The sequence below is a fragment of the Suillus fuscotomentosus genome, assembly GCF_016647785.1.
Source record: "Suillus fuscotomentosus strain FC203 chromosome Unknown F5891scaffold_11, whole genome shotgun sequence".
NCBI lineage: Eukaryota > Fungi > Basidiomycota > Agaricomycetes > Boletales > Suillaceae > Suillus > Suillus fuscotomentosus.
Window position 1 is genome coordinate 640,307 of NW_024539523.1, and position 16,028 is coordinate 656,334.

Here is a 16,028-nt window from a genome sequence, read left to right on the forward strand (position 1 = left end):
GACGAGAAATGTTAAATAATCAAGGTTTTCGCCGTACGTACCAGGATACCTCTCGGATTTGCAAGATGCACTTGAACTTTATCCTTTCTTGTCGCCATATTGCTCCCTGGGCTTCTGTGTTTTATTTCTTATTGTCGTGTTTCATTACATATGCCAGTTGGAATATTAATGCTCATCTTGTTCGCGATGTAATGTAGCTTCTATACAAAGTACATTCTTCTGCATATGATCAAATGCCGAATGCAATAGTCGGAGCAGAGTAAATGGCGCTAATGACCTGAACGCCCCCCTCCTCACCTGCGCCTGCCGCAACGTACAGCGGAACAAAGTGCTCAACAGAGGGATGCGCCTGCGCGAAACCATCGTGCTTCACGAGGTCGAACAGCGACTGCTTCCGTTCGTCAAGCTGTCAAGAATGAAAATGAGCAATTCTGAAAAGAGATGAGTATGTAGTATATTGAACCTGGGACTTGGATGCAGCCACTGTTATTGCCTGATCAAACATCGTCACGTCGGGTGACGCTGACTTCTCTGAAAATTGCTTTCGATCATGAAGATTGTGGACGGTCAGACCACCTGCCAAGATGAGGATTCCCTCTTCCCTATGAATGAGAGAACGTCAGAAATGTCGGTTCTTACTAGAAGATTTGAATATAAAGAAAACCCAGATACAAACCTGAGTTTTGATAAGGCCTTTCCGACCGCCCAGTTCTGTTCTGGATCACCGGACCTTTCGATGGATACTTGAACGATAGGCACGTCATCTACCTTGTCCCCAAACATAAGCTTGAAAGGAACAAAAACCCCATGGTCGAATCCAGGGCCTTGACGTGGCGGAGAAGTCCGGCCATCCCATCCGCGGTTCTCGTTAATGCCGGAGAGCTTGGCTTCTCTGCCTACCTACAGACATATCAAAATCGGTATGAAGAAAGTGAATGACTTTCTGTTAAGAGACCTCTTTATATAACAGGATGATACGCTCAGCCAAAGCGCGGTTTCCTTTGGAATCGAATGTTTGTTGGTAATAATAAGGCTCAAACCCGAAGTAGTCCATGAGTAAAGGATTCCTGTCTCCGTAATCCGTCACTGTCAGACCTAATGTCAGCTAAGGGTTTCTTGGGGGTACACTGTAATCCTTACCATGACGTACCCCTATCGTTTCCCAGTGAGCGCTGAATACGACAATGCCCTTCGGTTTGTACTTGGCCCTCAAAGCTGGTCCGAGATCACGCAAAAAATTTGCAAGATCGCCCCCCGGGCCCATGGTACTTGTCATGGGTGAGTTCGTGACCTGCCTGGAAATGAGCATCGGGGACCCGTGCCCAAAGAAGAAAGCTGGGATTTTCTCTGGGGTAGAAGGAAGTGCATCCAACGCGGTTCGCCATTCGCTTTGTGTTTTCGGAAAAGACATTATAATGCTAGTTAAAGAGAAGTAATAGTGTCGTCTCCAACGTTATAGCTTGAACAGCATTGACCTTGATGTGGCTATCCTTCTGGGCTCCTCCATTATCATACTTATCTGTCCGGCCAGTCAAAGACATGTCACGTGCCGCATTATGTAGCGCATGTGACAGGTTGGCAAAAGTGTGACATGAGGAGTCGTCTTGAACGGCTTTTCAGAAATTTGAAAGCATATGGAAGATTAGTCCATATTGAATTTGCAGGTGTAGTTTGGGCCGCATCAATAGCGAGACAATTACATATATAATCTAGTTTGTATTCTTTGCGACAGTGTCAGCTTGTTCGGCCAGCCGCCACAGACCGGTAAAACTTACGCTGATCAAGAATGTCAAACATTGCCATCAGGTGATTGGTAGCGTGGCCGAGTTGGTCTAAGGCGTTGGATTTAAGAACTGATCTGAATCCCAATGGGCGAAAGTCCGCGCGAGTTCGAACCTCGCCGCTACCATGATTTTATATTTTTTGATCCTTGCCCAGAATAACGCGATAGTGCGCGTGCTTTCACAATAAAGATAAAAAACCAACACTATGATAACGATGGCTACAGGTTGCTGGACAACAAAACAGCTTTGGTACATCTCGATTTCGTTTTGACATCACACAAAAAAATCACTCTCAGAAAAGCTACTAGGAAATCAATGACACAAGTCGAACCGAATTGTGCCGCATGCTCACCCCTTCGATGTTGTCTTCTCCTCCTGGACGCTGTCGCACCCTGTAGCTGGGATAAGCGGAGAAGACAGCGAAGCAAACGACACGTACTTGCGAGTGGGAATAAATTGAGCCTGGGGTGGCTCGCTTCCGAACAAATTGCCAATAGAGTCATGACCACCCGGCTGCGTTCTTACGCGTCTAGTTGACTGCATTAGTTCGCACCACAAGACTGTTGGGTCTATGATACCTCGTAGGCTTGAAGTCATCCGGGCTGCCCGGAGAACTACTTTGAACAGGCTGAATGTTTTACGTTAAATTTGGCAAAGGGAGCATCTGAATATCACTGCACCTGTGTCGCGGCTGGCGGCGGGGCAGTGGACAATGCATCATCTGTGAATTCTTCCGCAAGAAGTCTGTTGATTTCTGACGAAGAAATTGTGGGACTCGTAGCTGTCTCTGTTTATTCCAACTCTGTCAAAGACCAAAACCAGGTCACAAATGCCAAAATCACCAGGCAACTCCGCTTCGGTGCTCGTTAGCTTGCCAAATTTGGCATATCCTGTGAATCAAATGAGCACTTCTCATTAAGGGAGATAATCTCGATTATTCACGAGGCAGCTTCTGAATATTGCTAAAGCCAGTATCAACAGTAGTCCCTGTGTATCTGGATGGATCCTGAGCCTCGCGGGTATCAGGAAGATGTTTGACAGGCCACTTACTTGAGGAACTCGACCAGGCTGCGCTTGGTGAAGACGATGCTCGTGTTATCCCAATCAAGCATCCCTATGATAACAAGTTGGGCGCGTTTCACGACGAGCCATGAATAAGAATACCGAGGTTCATCGACCAGTCCTTCTCTTTAGACATATCAACAGCTTGCGAAGGGGTAAACCTGTATGAAGTCATGCAGCATGTTGAGATATAGCCGTTACACAAACACTTACTTCGATGCCATTTCGATCGCGCAGATATAACAATATCAAAATCTTTATAAGTTTGTGAACGATGGTCAGCTTGAAAGACGCGTTCGATTGTGATACGGTTGTTCCCTTTTCTGGCCAATCCATGGACCGTGGAAAGTAACAACTTCTTTAAGTGCTGCCGTCAAAGTCACCAGCTGGCCTGCTGTGTGGAAACTACAGATGTTGGCGAGGTGCCGTTTCCTGGCTGTGAATGCTCTGCGGCCCTCGACAAGAACCATCACATGCAGAGCATCCGATTTTTACACGGACCCCTCAAAGAACCAGGAGCCTGGGGTTTCTACATCCCCCGACATTTCCCCAAAGCAACGGAAAATTCTGAATAGAGCACTGCGCGTGGATCAGGCTGGTGAAATTGCGGCTAATTGGATTTATCGGGGACAATTCGCTGTCCTTGGCCGCGACCCGCGAGTTGGGCCCTTGATTCAAGTGAGCATCTCAAACAGCAATTCAACCATGCCCAATCAACTTATTCTGGCGGAAGGAAATGTGGGACCAAGAAAAATTACATTTGGAAGTGATGGACAAATTACAGCTACAACATGAGGTACGACCAACATTGTTGTCCGACGTCGCCAAAGTTGCTGGCTACGCACTCGGAGCGGCGACGGCCCTCATGGGCAAAGAAGCAGCCATGGCTTGCACAGAGGCAGTAGAGACTGTCATAGGAGAACACTACGATGAGTTTGTCCCTGTTTTTAGCTATCATATCCGCAAGTCTTACGCTCCATAAAATTCAGCCAACTGAAAGACTTTGAGTTGTTGCCATCATCCCACCCAAGCATCCCACTTCTGAGGGACGTTATCAAAGAATTTAGAGATGACGAGTTAGAGCACTTAGACACTGCTGTTGAGCATCACTCTCAGCGAGCCCCTGCGCATGCACTACTTAGCGCAGTTATCGCTGGTGGTTGCAAGGTGGCCATAGAATTATGCAAGAGATTCTGAACCATGCTGGCTTCGATAGAAATAGAGACATAATTGACGGTAAATATGATATATCTACCTCATAGTATGCGCTACACAGACGATATGGTTAAAATCACGCCTGTGCCAATGCCTCCCCTTTTCTCTTGCCTGCCCAATTCCATTCCAACTATAATAACGACATCAGTGAATCATGCAATGAATGCAAAGGAAGCAGTGTACGTGGGTTTTGCTTGCCAGGTAATAGATCGCTCCAGGCACGAGTACGAACCCACACATCGTGACCCATGTTGTCCGTGGAGTAAATCTGAAATGCTTATACGCATCTTCACGCTAAAAACAGAGGAAACCTCAGAAAGACAGAGGCACGCGGTTGAACCCGACTGACCATACGATTCCATCTTTCAATTGCGGGATCGACCTAGAGGGCGTATTAGAGAATGAGTCTTGAGTTCAGGAGTACGTCCAAACCTTCAAAAAACCTTGATTCGTTTAGAAGTTGTCAATATATCTTCAAGCATTGTTAAATTATGAACTGCTCACTGGGTACTGCCATGGTCGTACTATCGAGGGAGTGGTGTTGTTGTGGCTTGTTTGGCCGCGCTTATTGGCAGCGTTTCTGTGTGCTGCGTGGTTCCTCGTGAATATCTTTTGCTTCTTGACTTTCATCGTTTTTCAAGGGAATTTGTGTCAATTCTTTTTATTCCATGGCTTATAACCGTGACTGGGATAAAGGAAAGGATAACTGGGGCGACAGTGGGGCATGGGCTACTGACAGAGGAGGTAGAGGAAGGGACGATGACTATGGGGATGGGAAGCGTAGGAAATTCAACAATGGCGTGCGTGGTCCTTCTGTTAAACTTATGCCTTTTCTCATTTGTGCTCATTAGGGATACGACACGAGCAATGCCTACCAAGAATACAGCTATGAGGCCTCCTACAACCAACAGTCTCAGAGCAGACCACAGGACTTTGCACATGATCAGTCTCACGACGACAAGCACCAGAAAGGCTTTCAAGGGAAAAAGCGTCTAGTTCCTAGCGAACCCAGTCCCCACGTCATCTTCCTAGGACTGGATCCCGACTTTTCTGAGGCGGATGTTTGTCGACGCGCTTTACATATCTTCGAGTACCGAGCTGAATCTATGCTATACTTTAGCTGCAGGCATACCTGTCCAACAATGGGTGCAACATTGAAACGGTCACCATTATAAGAGACAGATCAACAGGCACTTGCCCATTCGTATTCATATTCATACCGTGCATTGACGTTTGTGACCGTTGAATTTTTGAAGGTATCTCAAAGGGCTTCGGCTTTGCCCAGTTCGCGAGTGTTGAACATGCCCGTGCATTTGTGGATCCTATTTTCCCGTTTATTCAGGTCCCTCCACCCGCTTCGCACGGCGCTTCAGCGACAGCTACATTCTATAAGGCCCTTGAGACCGGCATTCCCCACAATGGTCGACGGGTCAAGATCGACTACTCGCAAAGTGCTTTGCCTGACAAAGCTCGTGGTCGCCAGAACATGAACGACGGCACGCGTGACATTGGCAATACCCAAGGGCCAGTGCTACTTTTCCGTGGTCTAGATCCGCTGTCGGGACCGCAAGCGATTGCTCAGGCCATGATGAATTCAGCAGGCCCCGGGAAAAATGGAGCTAAAGGCATGAAACGCATTATCCTCATCAAAGATAGGGTCACATTGGCCAGCTTCGGATTTGCATTTGTTGAGTTTGTCGACAATCAGGTAACGTGACGAAGCGTGATACAACATTAGTATCTGATCCTGGTTTCTTCTACAGTCCGCAGCTTCAGTGTTGGCTACTAGCATGTCTCCTCAGATTCATCCTTCGGGCTTTCGAATCTCCGACAAGCCTGTTGCCGCTTCGTTTGCTCATCAATACTCATTTCAACCAGTTGATCATATGCTGCGCGACGAAACTGCAATTTCGTCGTCCATCAACCTGGGTGGAGTTGAAGGCGCATTTGTAAAGTATTGGGATGACTCTGCCATGGTTGCTGTCTTAGAATTCAAAGTGGAAGAGCCTGCGCAACCCCAGGTCCAACCCTCAACTGGACCTGTCAAAGAGAAGAAGGAAAAGAAGAAGAAAGGTGCGCCAACGAAATACTCCTCTTTCTCTCACTAATTAAGTGGGAACTAGATGATGCTTTGCACAAACCTCCTGCGCCTTCAGTATTGCCTATCTCTGATAAACCTGTCACACTCAATTTCAACAGAGGCGCCCTTGGAAATAAGCTCAATGTATCGACTGCAAAGGCTCCGGGACAGCTGTCACTGGGGTTTTCTGCTGATGATTTCGCTGATGACGAAGATGACGCCGAAGCGGCAATCTCAACAGAAGATAACAAAGGTTCTTTCACATGTTGTCTGCAATTATCTGAGTATGAGAATTGACATTTGTCTTGTGGCAGTGACAGCGTCGAAGATGGTCGCTCCGCTCATCACAAGCAAGAAGGTTCGTTCGCTCCCGCATGATTTTCCAGAAAATTGATTTTCGGTCTTCGTATCAGACCGTCAGCAATATCCAGAAATGGAATCAGGTTCAAGAAGAACTCAAGGATGGCCCGAATGCCCATGCACCGGTTTGCAGATATGCTGTGATAGGAAGAACAAGCAGCTGATCATTTAGGTTCCACAGGCCAATCCCCCGGCTGTTGTGACGTCGACTGTAGTCTCAACAGCACCATCCAGAGCACCTTCTCCGGAACCTGTTGAAACCGAATTCGAGTTCTCTGATACCACTGCTATGACATGCTTACTTTGCGCCCGGCAGTTCAAGAGCCTTGATCAATTGAAGCGTCACAATAAGGAGTCCAGTCTCCACAAGGCGCGCCTCTTGTTAATGCAATATTGTCAGAGTGAGCTAACGATTTCTTTCGTTGCAATCCATCTTTTCTGTCGTATAGAAGAATTTCAAGGACGCTAATCTGAGAGACGTCGCACGGGAAAAAGCTGTAACTGCACGTCAGACTGCTGACAAGGCTCCCGAGCAACCCAAATATCGTGATCGAGCATCAGAACGACGTATTATGCATAACCAGCCTGACGTACCTTTACCCGACAACATTGTCAGTACAATCGGTAAGAAGAGACGACAAGTTGAAGGCCCGCCCCCGCCCCCTTCACCCCCACCAGTGGTCAATCCTGGACAGGATGAAGCAAATGTCGGCAACAAACTCCTGAAAATAATGGGTTGGAAGGAAGGTTCTGGGCTGGGCACCGATGGCGAAGGCAGGGTGGATCCAATGTATGTATTACTTATTTCATGGCCAGGCCCTACTGAAACGTGTAACCCCAGTCAAACAAATATTTATGCACAAGGAGTAGGCTTGGGCGCCAGCAAAGGCAGGGAGTTAGGGAAGTATACCGATGGTTATGCTGGTTATGTGCACATGGCACAGGATGCGGTGAGTGTAGTCATTTTCGGCCAAAATAAATATACAACATGGTGCCTTGGTACTCATCTGAATACCCTACAGGCGAGAGAAAGATTTGGAAGCTAGTGGCCGCGTTGCTCTAAGACGCCTCTCAGCTTGGATATCCTGTCCCTACTCATGATAATTTATGATTCATATGATTTGTACCCATCGAATGACCAAGTGACAGAGAAAGTGAAAAGTAACTATAACGCTAGAAGCCACAAAAAGGGCGCAAGTAGGATAGTCAAGTAATTGCTTGATGACGAGCATGCGCCATTGTGCTGAGCTACTGAACCGGTAGTTGACGCGGACGGACCACTAGACCCTGAAGCCAGCAGAGTAGATGTCACAACAGGAGATGTAGGAGAAGGCGTGAAAGTAGCCACCCCTTCCTCGACCGTGAAGTAGGTTCCCTTAATCAAATCATTAGTTGGTAACAGAAGATGTATTAGCCGAATACGCACGGCAATTAGAGGTCCGATGTTCGAGGCCTTATGAACGTTGTTTTAATGATAGATCTACATATGAGGAAAGCGACCACACCTTAACATAATCCGCGAGGTGGCAAAATCCTGGATGGTTGTTTAGGATATGGAATCCATGCGGCGGAGAGACTGTTGGAAACTGCTGAGCGTAAAGTAAGATAACATAACTGCAGGGATATCAGGGTTAATTTCCTTTTAAGGAGGAAAACAGTAGTAACCGGTGTGGTCCGCTCCCGGACGGTGGAGTTGGACCCCTGTACTGTTCTACGTCCACGCCTGCATGTGTTAATACAGAGTAGTCTGTACAGACAATATGTAAACCACAAAAACCAGATGCAATTGGAAGCATATCCGTACCTTGTACAGTTACACCATTGACAACCCAGTGACAAATCTGACCCCGCGGGTCAGTATGTCCTGGAGCCCAGGCATCCACCATCACAAGAGTGTATTTCTCATTCAACAAGGTTGTCATATTGACCGGCGTGATAGTAAGGTTCGGGGCAGTTTGCGTCCCTGACACGGGGATGAACAAATCCTACGGCGAAACACAATTCACTTACGAGACTTTGGAAGAAGTTGACCTGGGGTCACGATACCGCCGCCGGTGTACGTTGCGGTCAGAAGCGCAGTAGGAGTAAAGTTCGCCATTAAGTATGGCACCAGACCAGCCCCTTCAAAATGAGCGCGGATAATTTCGATTCCTAGAGTCGTGTTGTCGGACTGAGCTGCATGCACGAGGGGCGAAGCGAGAAGCAGCAGAGATAAAACCATGCGTCCAGCGGAAGGTATCATTTTCGAAGGGTATGTTATATATGGAGTATGTAGAGTTATAAAGAGAATGGTTCAGAACTTGGAATTCTGAAAGTCGAACTTGATCGGATCCAACATTGACAAACAAACAGTCCTTCAGTGAGTTGCGTGGTGAGCGAGACTAAAGCAAAGAGATACGATACAGATAAAGAAACATCTAATGAAGGCAGACGGAGGAATTATGGCACATCCGAAAAATTCGAGTCCACTGTTATGTCTGGGCTGGGCAGATCTGGTAAGCTTACTGTAGGAGATAGGGCAGATTGTGAGTCAACACCACCAAGGTCAGTCCTTCTCCGCGTCCGCCGTCGTGGCACAGAAGGGACAGTAGGTGACACTGTCCCGAAGCCATCGGCTTTGAGAGCGGCCAGCATATCTCGCGCGACGTCAACGGTAGTGTCAAGTGGAAGTGCGAGAGGTCTAGCGTCCGGTTTTAGACGAGCCCTTCTTGCGCGACGTGTAACTGTGTCTCCACTGCGCAGCTTCTCCAGTAGATTGTCCAGAACCAACTCATCTTCCTCTCGTATGCTAGCATCCTTGGCATTTTGGCGCAATTGCCTTGTCTCTGCCATAGCTTGCTTCCGCTTCTCAACCGCAGCCTTCTCCTCAGCAGCAGTTTGATTCTCCATCTTACATTTCTGTAAAACGTTAGGTAATCCCACTGCACCAACGTGTCTGGGTCACTGACCTTGTAAGAAGTGACAAAGGTTTTGAAAACCGCAAAGAACTCTGGTGATGTAATGCTCTTTTCATCCTCGCCATAATACTTGACCACTTCCGTGAAAGTAGTTTCTGCGTGATTTACATCGTCGACGAGATATTCTAGCCTCGACGTTGCCTTTCCGACAAAGGTCCACATCTGGTTGCTGAACCCATCATTTTGTGCTAGGTCGGTATGATAGTCATTCAATTCTTGGCGAATACGTTTCAAACCATCGCGAAGTTCGGCAAGATCCTTTCGGATATCCTGAGTATTCACTGAGGTGAGTTATGTCAGTCAATCTACGTTTGTTGTACAGCAGGTCCAAACCTCGGTAAGCTTCTGCGGGTTTGGCGAGCTCGTCTAAAAACTCTTCCATGCTCAGAAAATGCTTGTGAATCGTCCGCTCGAGGAAGTGCAGTAGTGTGGTATTGTTGACGGATTTAGTGTCAACAAGCTGTAGTGAGATTAAGTCAAGTCGAGAGAACAAAAGAGAGGGATATACCTTGTTAATACTGCTCACTCTGAACCCAAAGGCGCCTCCCTTAATCCCTGTGCCATTCATGTAATTGCCGATCATGAGTATGAGCTAATATATATATGTTAGGCAAAAACAACACTTTGCGCTCAGGACCTACATTCAGAACTTCTTTGAAGTGCTTGGCATGCAGTAAAGCATCTCCTGCTTCGCTCACCTTCCTTGCGCCCTATGTGATGGTGGTGAATATGACTTAAAATGCCCAATGAATAACTACATACATCATCCAGGAGTAGCCACTGTTCCTCGAACTTGCACTTGTAAAGCATCCCCTCTATGCGGGGACCAAGACGATCAATCTGTATGAGTTTGACCATGAGCCGGTCGGAAGGGTGTAACCCAGCCAGTTCCTCAGGCTCAGCGTTACGGTATACATTGAGTTTGCCAATCTAAACATGACTTAACCGCCAAAGCCCGAGTATTTAATGGGAATCGCACCTGTTCCGGGGTGGGAAGGACGCCTTTGAGTTCGCTCAAGAAGTTTTCGGAGCACATCTCCTGATCGAATTGCTGTATGCGGCGTGCAATTTCCTCAGGTTCCATCTTCTTCACCCGCTGTATAAGTATCTCTGGAAAGGGATATTTAAGTAGTATTTCCAGGATTTTCTGGCACTCCAAGGACTCACCAACTCGTTTCTTCGTCTGTGGGTCAAGGACACTCTTCAACTCGGCTTGCCTCTGTCGAGCTTTTCCAGGAGGGAGAGAGTTGTCAACTAGAATAACGAAATAATGAAGATAACACACCCATAAGATTGATCATCAACTGCTTGGCTTTGAAGTCCTCCTCCATTTCCATCCACACTCCGTCAGATTGTAATTTGGCGAGCATTTCTTTCTCTTTCTCAGGTTCTTCGTCTTTCCAAAGGGTCTTGCCGACTTGCTGCTGCGGAAGCTTGTCCCACTGTAACTGCTTCATCTTGGCACTAGGTGTAAATGGCATATCTTTGCGAGCAGAAAGTAGGACATTGAGATTTGCACTGAGGAACATGGATGCCCGAGCTGAACTGGATGCAGAACTTGGGGCAGAAGTAGCACCCTTCAGGAAAGAGGGTGGCGGCGGTGGCGGCGGGGGTGGGGCACTGGGAAAAGTTGGAAGAGGAGGAAGATATCCAGGGGGTGGCGGCGGCGGCGGCGGCGGAGGTGGAGGTGGTGGCGGAGCGGCAGATGACGGGGTTAATTCGTCATCATCTTTCGGTGGTACTGGTGGAGGAGGGGGTGGAGGGGGAGGGGGTGGAGGGGGAGGAGGTGCTGCTGCTGTGACGTCAGATTCCTCAGCGAGGGAGGCAAGCAGAGATGCCGTTGGACTACCCTCCGAGACAGGTGGTATTCGACCCCGGGATTGCAGTTTTCTAGCAAGCTGTTCAGTGAAGGACACAGTAGTGGGTCCACGAGAAGCTTCTGAAGAGCCGTCCGAGTTAACAGAGGTGGGTTGGGTATCATCGGTGAAAGCAGTGAATCCGCTGCGTGTGGATTGACCAAATTCGCTCTCTGCATCAAGCTCTTCACGGAGTGATGACTCGTTATCACTGTAATCAAGTGTGTTGTCGTACCGAGGCGCGAGAAGATTATTAGCGCGATGTGAACAGGGTAGTGATGGTGTGTCATCGCCTGGTATCAGACGGTTTGTACGCCTAGGTGACCGATTAATACTCCGAGGGCTAGCGACAATACCATCTTCAGGCGATAACTGTACAACACCGATGAGCATTTACAAGCGTTGTTAATGAAAAGATCATACAAATTTGGCATTCGCTGCAAGCTGATGGTTGATTTGTGCCCGTTCATCCGCTTCGTCAGCATCCATGAATTGCGACTCGTGACCGTTAAGGACTCCAGATATCCGGGGAGCCTTGGAATATTGCGATCGGCCTCTTGAGCCATTAGCGCCCCGTTGGACATCAGACTTCCGAGGAGTGGCGTCATCATCCAATTGGTCATTTTCATCACTTTCACCGTCCTCCTGTTTGGTATCTTTCATTTTCTTACCACGTCCCTCGAGGATGCTGATGGTTTTGGTTCGTTCGAGATGCTTGTTCAGGGTCTCTATTAAGGTCTTCCGGTCCATGGTCCCAGAACTAGAGTCGAGGATTTTCTCGTAACCCTTGCCAACCTCCCTCAGCATTCTGAACAGCTCCATGATCTGAGCTTCCAGTTGAGCTATTTGTTCCTCATACCCGGCTTTCTGCGTCTCAAGTTGTCCTTGAAGACGCTTCGTAGTTTCCCGGTGAGAGCCAAGCTTCTGTTCGAGGAGAGCGACCTGTGCCTTAAGATGGCCGACGAGACCGTCTGAACCTTGTGACATCTCCTCTTCAAGGGCCTCCTTCTCAAGCTTCAGACCCAGAGCCTGAGAACGAGCTTCAGCAGCTTCTTGAATGGCATCCTGATATCGCTGAGCATCGTTTAGCTGGCCAATAATCCGTTGAACGGTGTGCCCAAGTCTCTTCTCCGCGGAAGCAAGTTTCCCATCCATGACCACGTCCGTAACCAGCGAGTCCAACAACTGATAGAGGCGCATCATATCAGGACCTTCCTCCCGGATAAGTAGTAGATGCCGCATCATAGAGAGGAAGTACTCCTTCGCGCCTGTGCTCTCCGTTTTGTGACGAAGGGCATTCCAAATGTCTTCAGCACTATTGAGGTCGCGAAGTATTTGCTGGTCGTACCGCTCCCGTAATTTTTGCTCATCTTCTTTCAGTATTTCCTGCAGTTCTGCGAGCTGTGCTTCCATGGGCTCAGTACCAATCTCGTGACATAGAGCAATGATACGCTGAAGACCAGCAGAGTCCATTAACGAGCGATGGTGCAGCCGTACGTCCAAGTCTTCTATGGCGTCTAAAATATGAACAATCACGAAAAGGTTGGTTGACTAGGAACAAATTAATATTCTAGCTAGAGCACAAGTAAAACATACTTACCGCATAATCTGCGAGGGAGTTGTCATGTCCAGCGCCTTTGCGAACTTCTTCGCTAGCTCCGACCAGACTCCCCATCTTGCCCCTGCCCAGGAGCGCGCTCTCAAGAGACCTGAACCAATAATCATAATATCCGTGTGTCTCGCCATTGGCGCCACTAAGGGCTTCTAAAGCTGGAAATACTAATGAAAGAGGGTCTGTACCGTTGTAAATGATAGAGAGGAGGACTTCGCAGATCACTTTGCGATTTGGGAGATGAGGTGAATTGAGAGAAGACGCAATTTGAGTGACGACACCATTCAACTTTATAGCGTCGCGCACTCTGGACTAAAGCACCCGCGAGGATCTGAGCCCAATGAACCATGACGAGTAAATGAAAAAGAAACATACGGCGCTGTTAAAGATAATCTTCAAACACTTGGCGATCTCACCCTCGAGGTGGGTGTCAGATGGGAGCCTATAAGAGGCTTTAGTATATGGACCTGAATTTAAAATAACGGTGCTACCTCTTGGTACCTTTACGGCTTATGTGCATTAGCGCCTGCGCCAATACAGATGCGCCCTGCAGCTCAATGAAGCGTTCAAGCCAACTAAACAGACCAAGGTCATCAGAAATTACACTGCAAAGACTAACATCCCACCTCGTTTCATGACTCTTTAAAGATACCCAAACACTGGAGGCCTGTTTCGCAGTGATGGTGTTGTCGAGGAACTTCCTAATATACCAGTCTGGTGTTCCCTCGCCAAGAGAGCCTGCTGCACTTGAATCACCCTGCTTCCGAGCCTGCTCCTCTCGAGTTTTTTCCTCCTGCCATCGTAATTGTTCTGCACCATATACCAACTGCCATTTCTGTTCAATGGTGAGCTTGTTCACCGGAGGGAGGTCGCGAGTCGCTGATACGTGTTCAAAGAGAGCTTCGATGTCCTCATCTCTGTCTGGCCGGGGCAGGACAAATTCTTCCTGGTTTGAATGAGGTTTATGGAAGAAATGCGATAGGTGGCTGGAATGAGTATCGGAACTTGAGAAGCGAGAGGCACGCTCGGCTTCCGACGAAAAAGGCATAGAGGAGCCAGGTCGAAGAGAAGAGTGAGATACGGCCGGTGAAGATGGGAGAGGAATTGAGCCAAAATCAGCGCCATTCGGACTACGTCTGCCTGATGAACCAGATGCTTCACTTCTGCGAAGTTTATGGGTGGGAGTCTTGGGTCGCTTTCCGGTGGTGAACGAAGCCACGGAATCATTGTAAAGAGTGAAGGATTCTGCTGCGCTAACACTAGAATCCGGACGAGAGATGTTGGTTCGATCCCGTTCGAGTCTGCTGCGCTGGTAAGCAGTGAAGTGACTGTAATTCATCTCGGTCCCATTGTGAGTAAGAGTGGGGTTTGTGAGGGGAGCTGAAATAACTGGGTTTGAAGATGTACCCCGCAAGCCTTGAGACACGGTTCCGACAGGCATTGGGACCAGAGAGGCAGGAGCAAGCTTGTCATAGGGAATAGAATGCTCGGAGAGATCACGACCTGTAACCGAGGACTGGCGGGGCCGTCCTTTCTTCCTACCAAATACTATGTCCATTGTAAAGGACGTTTCTACTGGGCTGAGCCCGTCGACTCTGCAGAGACGAGGGAAAGGGTATCCAGAAATAAAAAATAATTAAGTAGATGAGCGCGTCCGTGCTGTTGTCACTAATGCACAAGCACTAGCACATTGCCAGCCACTTCCAAATAAAGGTCAACAACGTGAGATTCTGAATCAGACCAAAGCCCCTATATGCATTCATACATATTTAGTCGCCTTTAGTACTGACAATGAACAAATCACTTTTGCAGCGTTACAAAATCTGTTACTCGTCTTGCATTCTTTTCTTTACGCACAATCGTTGACACCCGTCTCATTATTCTACTCTTGCTGAGAACGATCTGTTGTTCATCCATGTCTGCGTCTGTCTCATTCAGCTTCGGTAAGCACCCGCGTATCAAACATATGGAACGCATGTTTATACAGTTCAAGGTACCATTGTCATGATCATCTTTTTCCTCATGGTCATGATCACCATCCTCGGCATACTCTTGCTTGTCATCGTGCGTATCCGTCGCCACAACGATTGCTACGCCTGCCACTCGTTCTCGAGATTTCCCCGGAGCAAGGAGAGTACGGACGACGACTCAACTGTTTCTATCTCCCCTTCCTCTCCGACGATTGTTGGTCTCACCTCCACCAAGGGCTTTCCTATCATACATATGATCGTCACCCCACCTACCCCAGCGCAGGTTCTCACACGGTCAGACAAGCTTGATTCTTGCAACAAGGATGAGGTGCACGAGTTGCCTTTCAACAGCCATAGCGATGACATAGTAGTGTATGGGTATGCTATATGATAATCACACTTATCAGACAATCTCATTTGTGGACATCTGTATTAATGGACACATTGCAGTGTAATCTGATTACCCAGAATAGCGGTGAACCGCAAATGAAAACATTCAAAAAGAAAACCGTCACAAAGACGGGGGGATATGCAAAAAATTGTTGGACTCCGTGGGTCACAAGGTTATCAACCTTCACCACTTGCCATCACTGCCGCTAACCCACAGCGCCCGTAAAGAGCCGGATTCATCCACTTTCGAAGCAAAAAGCTTTCCCCGCTCGGATCAATCCCAACCGCCGCGCACCGCGCCAGAAGGGTGGCAACACGTACTTTCACTTAGCCACTTCCCGAACTATCCTTGTCGTTTGCACAACTCGGACCGCCCATCCACACTCGCACATCGCCCATCACGGTCTCCACAACGTGCGTCGCGGAAGTCGCATCCGGTCCAGAATACGTCGTTGATCACTCAGCTATCGCTCGAGGTCTGGAACACACTCCTGACAACTTCCCAATCACCTTCTTGTCCGTACACCAGTCGCAGTAAACCAAGACAGCCACAGCTTTCATGAGCCCTTCACCCATCATCAACATGATCCCTCTAGATCTACCTGTCTTGTGTGTAATCTCGTCATCTGGGAAAGGAGCATGCACGCCAAAAAGACGTCCCATCACCGCTGAACTTGAGAATAAGTCTCTGTCACCGATCCCGAAGGAAGAGTGATGCAGCGGAATGACAGTAGACTTGAGG

General features: G+C 48.2%; 8 protein-coding genes and 1 non-coding gene across 9 annotated transcripts; 4 read left to right on the top strand and 5 right to left on the bottom strand.

The window, feature by feature from the left end:
* Window positions 1–106: 106 nt before the first annotated feature.
* On the bottom strand, window positions 107–1,495 carry F5891DRAFT_1016066 (Extradiol aromatic ring-opening dioxygenase). The gene is made up of 5 exons (XM_041360920.1): window positions 1,141–1,495; window positions 956–1,086; window positions 677–900; window positions 464–602; window positions 107–406 (listed from the first exon to the last, which is right to left on the bottom strand). The coding sequence occupies exons 1-5, from the start codon at window positions 1,409–1,411 to the stop codon at window positions 230–232; spliced, it is 942 nt and encodes a 313-aa protein (XP_041229545.1). The 5' UTR covers window positions 1,412–1,495; the 3' UTR covers window positions 107–229.
* A 317-nt stretch (window positions 1,496–1,812) lies between these two features.
* On the top strand, window positions 1,813–1,909 carry F5891DRAFT_t49. The gene has a single exon. It is a non-coding gene; the product is annotated as a tRNA-Leu (tRNA).
* Window positions 1,875–3,155, bottom strand: F5891DRAFT_1016068 (uncharacterized protein). Its single transcript, XM_041360921.1, has 10 exons — window positions 3,060–3,155; window positions 2,949–3,007; window positions 2,835–2,898; window positions 2,727–2,779; window positions 2,627–2,674; window positions 2,465–2,571; window positions 2,363–2,412; window positions 2,224–2,313; window positions 2,137–2,176; window positions 1,875–2,085 (listed from the first exon to the last, which is right to left on the bottom strand). The coding sequence occupies exons 1-10, from the start codon at window positions 3,068–3,070 to the stop codon at window positions 2,077–2,079; spliced, it is 531 nt and encodes a 176-aa protein (XP_041229546.1). The 5' UTR covers window positions 3,071–3,155; the 3' UTR covers window positions 1,875–2,076.
* Window positions 3,140–4,128, top strand: F5891DRAFT_62163 (COQ7-domain-containing protein). The gene is made up of 3 exons (XM_041372497.1): window positions 3,140–3,524; window positions 3,580–3,779; window positions 3,836–4,128. Exons 1-3 carry the CDS (start codon window positions 3,258–3,260, stop codon window positions 4,041–4,043), a joined length of 675 nt encoding a protein of 224 aa, XP_041229547.1. The 5' UTR covers window positions 3,140–3,257; the 3' UTR covers window positions 4,044–4,128.
* Window positions 3,890–4,605, bottom strand: F5891DRAFT_62121 (uncharacterized protein). Its single transcript, XM_041372494.1, has 5 exons — window positions 4,566–4,605; window positions 4,494–4,504; window positions 4,411–4,443; window positions 4,245–4,355; window positions 3,890–4,191 (listed from the first exon to the last, which is right to left on the bottom strand). The coding sequence occupies exons 1-5, from the start codon at window positions 4,576–4,578 to the stop codon at window positions 4,138–4,140; spliced, it is 222 nt and encodes a 73-aa protein (XP_041229548.1). The 5' UTR covers window positions 4,579–4,605; the 3' UTR covers window positions 3,890–4,137.
* Window positions 4,606–4,655: 50 nt separating this feature from the next.
* On the top strand, window positions 4,656–7,451 carry F5891DRAFT_1104834 (uncharacterized protein; the record flags this gene model as incomplete). The annotated part of the gene is made up of 11 exons (XM_041363637.1): window positions 4,656–4,861; window positions 4,913–5,122; window positions 5,182–5,251; window positions 5,318–5,769; window positions 5,825–6,134; window positions 6,185–6,394; window positions 6,456–6,499; window positions 6,555–6,626; window positions 6,674–6,922; window positions 6,951–7,291; window positions 7,343–7,451. Coding segments are annotated over exons 1-11 (2,199 nt in total), but the record flags the coding sequence as incomplete, so codon positions are not given.
* Window positions 7,452–7,606: 155 nt separating this feature from the next.
* F5891DRAFT_62236 (phosphatidylethanolamine-binding protein) lies at window positions 7,607–8,858 on the bottom strand. The gene is made up of 6 exons (XM_041372503.1): window positions 8,512–8,858; window positions 8,306–8,464; window positions 8,167–8,248; window positions 8,007–8,115; window positions 7,928–7,954; window positions 7,607–7,876 (listed from the first exon to the last, which is right to left on the bottom strand). Exons 1-6 carry the CDS (start codon window positions 8,741–8,743, stop codon window positions 7,667–7,669), a joined length of 819 nt encoding a protein of 272 aa, XP_041229550.1. The 5' UTR covers window positions 8,744–8,858; the 3' UTR covers window positions 7,607–7,666.
* An 82-nt stretch (window positions 8,859–8,940) lies between these two features.
* F5891DRAFT_946232 (uncharacterized protein) lies at window positions 8,941–14,484 on the bottom strand (the record flags this gene model as incomplete). Its single annotated transcript, XM_041374662.1, has 16 exons — window positions 8,941–9,399; window positions 9,450–9,739; window positions 9,792–9,918; window positions 9,967–10,050; window positions 10,100–10,168; window positions 10,221–10,388; window positions 10,438–10,568; window positions 10,626–10,685; window positions 10,744–11,035; window positions 11,375–11,686; window positions 11,738–11,848; window positions 11,897–12,865; window positions 12,915–13,238; window positions 13,302–13,368; window positions 13,418–13,501; window positions 13,553–14,484. 16 exons carry the CDS (start codon window positions 14,482–14,484, stop codon window positions 8,941–8,943), a joined length of 4,479 nt encoding a protein of 1,492 aa, XP_041229551.1.
* Window positions 14,485–14,698: 214 nt separating this feature from the next.
* Window positions 14,699–15,287, top strand: F5891DRAFT_1171201 (uncharacterized protein; the record flags this gene model as incomplete). Its single annotated transcript, XM_041365535.1, has 2 exons — window positions 14,699–14,869; window positions 14,914–15,287. Exons 1-2 carry the CDS (start codon window positions 14,842–14,844, stop codon window positions 15,285–15,287), a joined length of 402 nt encoding a protein of 133 aa, XP_041229552.1. The 5' UTR covers window positions 14,699–14,841.
* Window positions 15,288–16,028: the final 741 nt, after the last annotated feature.

Bases quoted from the DNA above. Each gene is read 5' to 3' on its own strand.
- F5891DRAFT_62121 (XM_041372494.1), bottom strand. The intron at 4,356-4,410 runs GTCAGTCGGGTT...CTCTGTTTTTAG, and splicing joins TTGAAAGATGGAATCGTATG to CGTGAAGATGCGTATAAGCA. The intron at 4,192-4,244 runs GTACACTGCTTC...TCGTTATTATAG, and splicing joins ACCTGGCAAGCAAAACCCAC to TTGGAATGGAATTGGGCAGG.
- F5891DRAFT_1016068 (XM_041360921.1), bottom strand. The intron at 2,899-2,948 runs GTATTCTTATTC...TTGTTATCATAG, and splicing joins GGACTGGTCGATGAACCTCG to GGATGCTTGATTGGGATAAC. The intron at 2,780-2,834 runs GTAAGTGGCCTG...GGATCCATCCAG, and splicing joins AGCCTGGTCGAGTTCCTCAA to ATACACAGGGACTACTGTTG.
- F5891DRAFT_62163 (XM_041372497.1), top strand. From the start codon at position 3,258: ATGTTGGCGAGGTGCCGTTTCCTGGCTGTGAATGCTCTGCGGCCCTCG. The intron at 3,525-3,579 runs GTGAGCATCTCA...TTCTGGCGGAAG, and splicing joins GAGTTGGGCCCTTGATTCAA to GAAATGTGGGACCAAGAAAA. The intron at 3,780-3,835 runs GTTTGTCCCTGT...CATAAAATTCAG, and splicing joins ATAGGAGAACACTACGATGA to CCAACTGAAAGACTTTGAGT.
- F5891DRAFT_1016066 (XM_041360920.1), bottom strand. From the start codon at position 1,411: ATGTCTTTTCCGAAAACACAAAGCGAATGGCGAACCGCGTTGGATGCA. The intron at 1,087-1,140 runs GTAAGGATTACA...TAGGTCTGACAG, and splicing joins AACGATAGGGGTACGTCATG to TGACGGATTACGGAGACAGG. The intron at 407-463 runs GTTCAATATACT...CATTCTTGACAG, and splicing joins TGGCTGCATCCAAGTCCCAG to CTTGACGAACGGAAGCAGTC.
- F5891DRAFT_62236 (XM_041372503.1), bottom strand. From the start codon at position 8,743: ATGATACCTTCCGCTGGACGCATGGTTTTATCTCTGCTGCTTCTCGCT. The intron at 8,249-8,305 runs GTACGGATATGC...TTGTCTGTACAG, and splicing joins CAATGGTGTAACTGTACAAG to ACTACTCTGTATTAACACAT. The intron at 7,955-8,006 runs GTGTGGTCGCTT...AACGTTCATAAG, and splicing joins ACCTCGCGGATTATGTTAAG to GCCTCGAACATCGGACCTCT.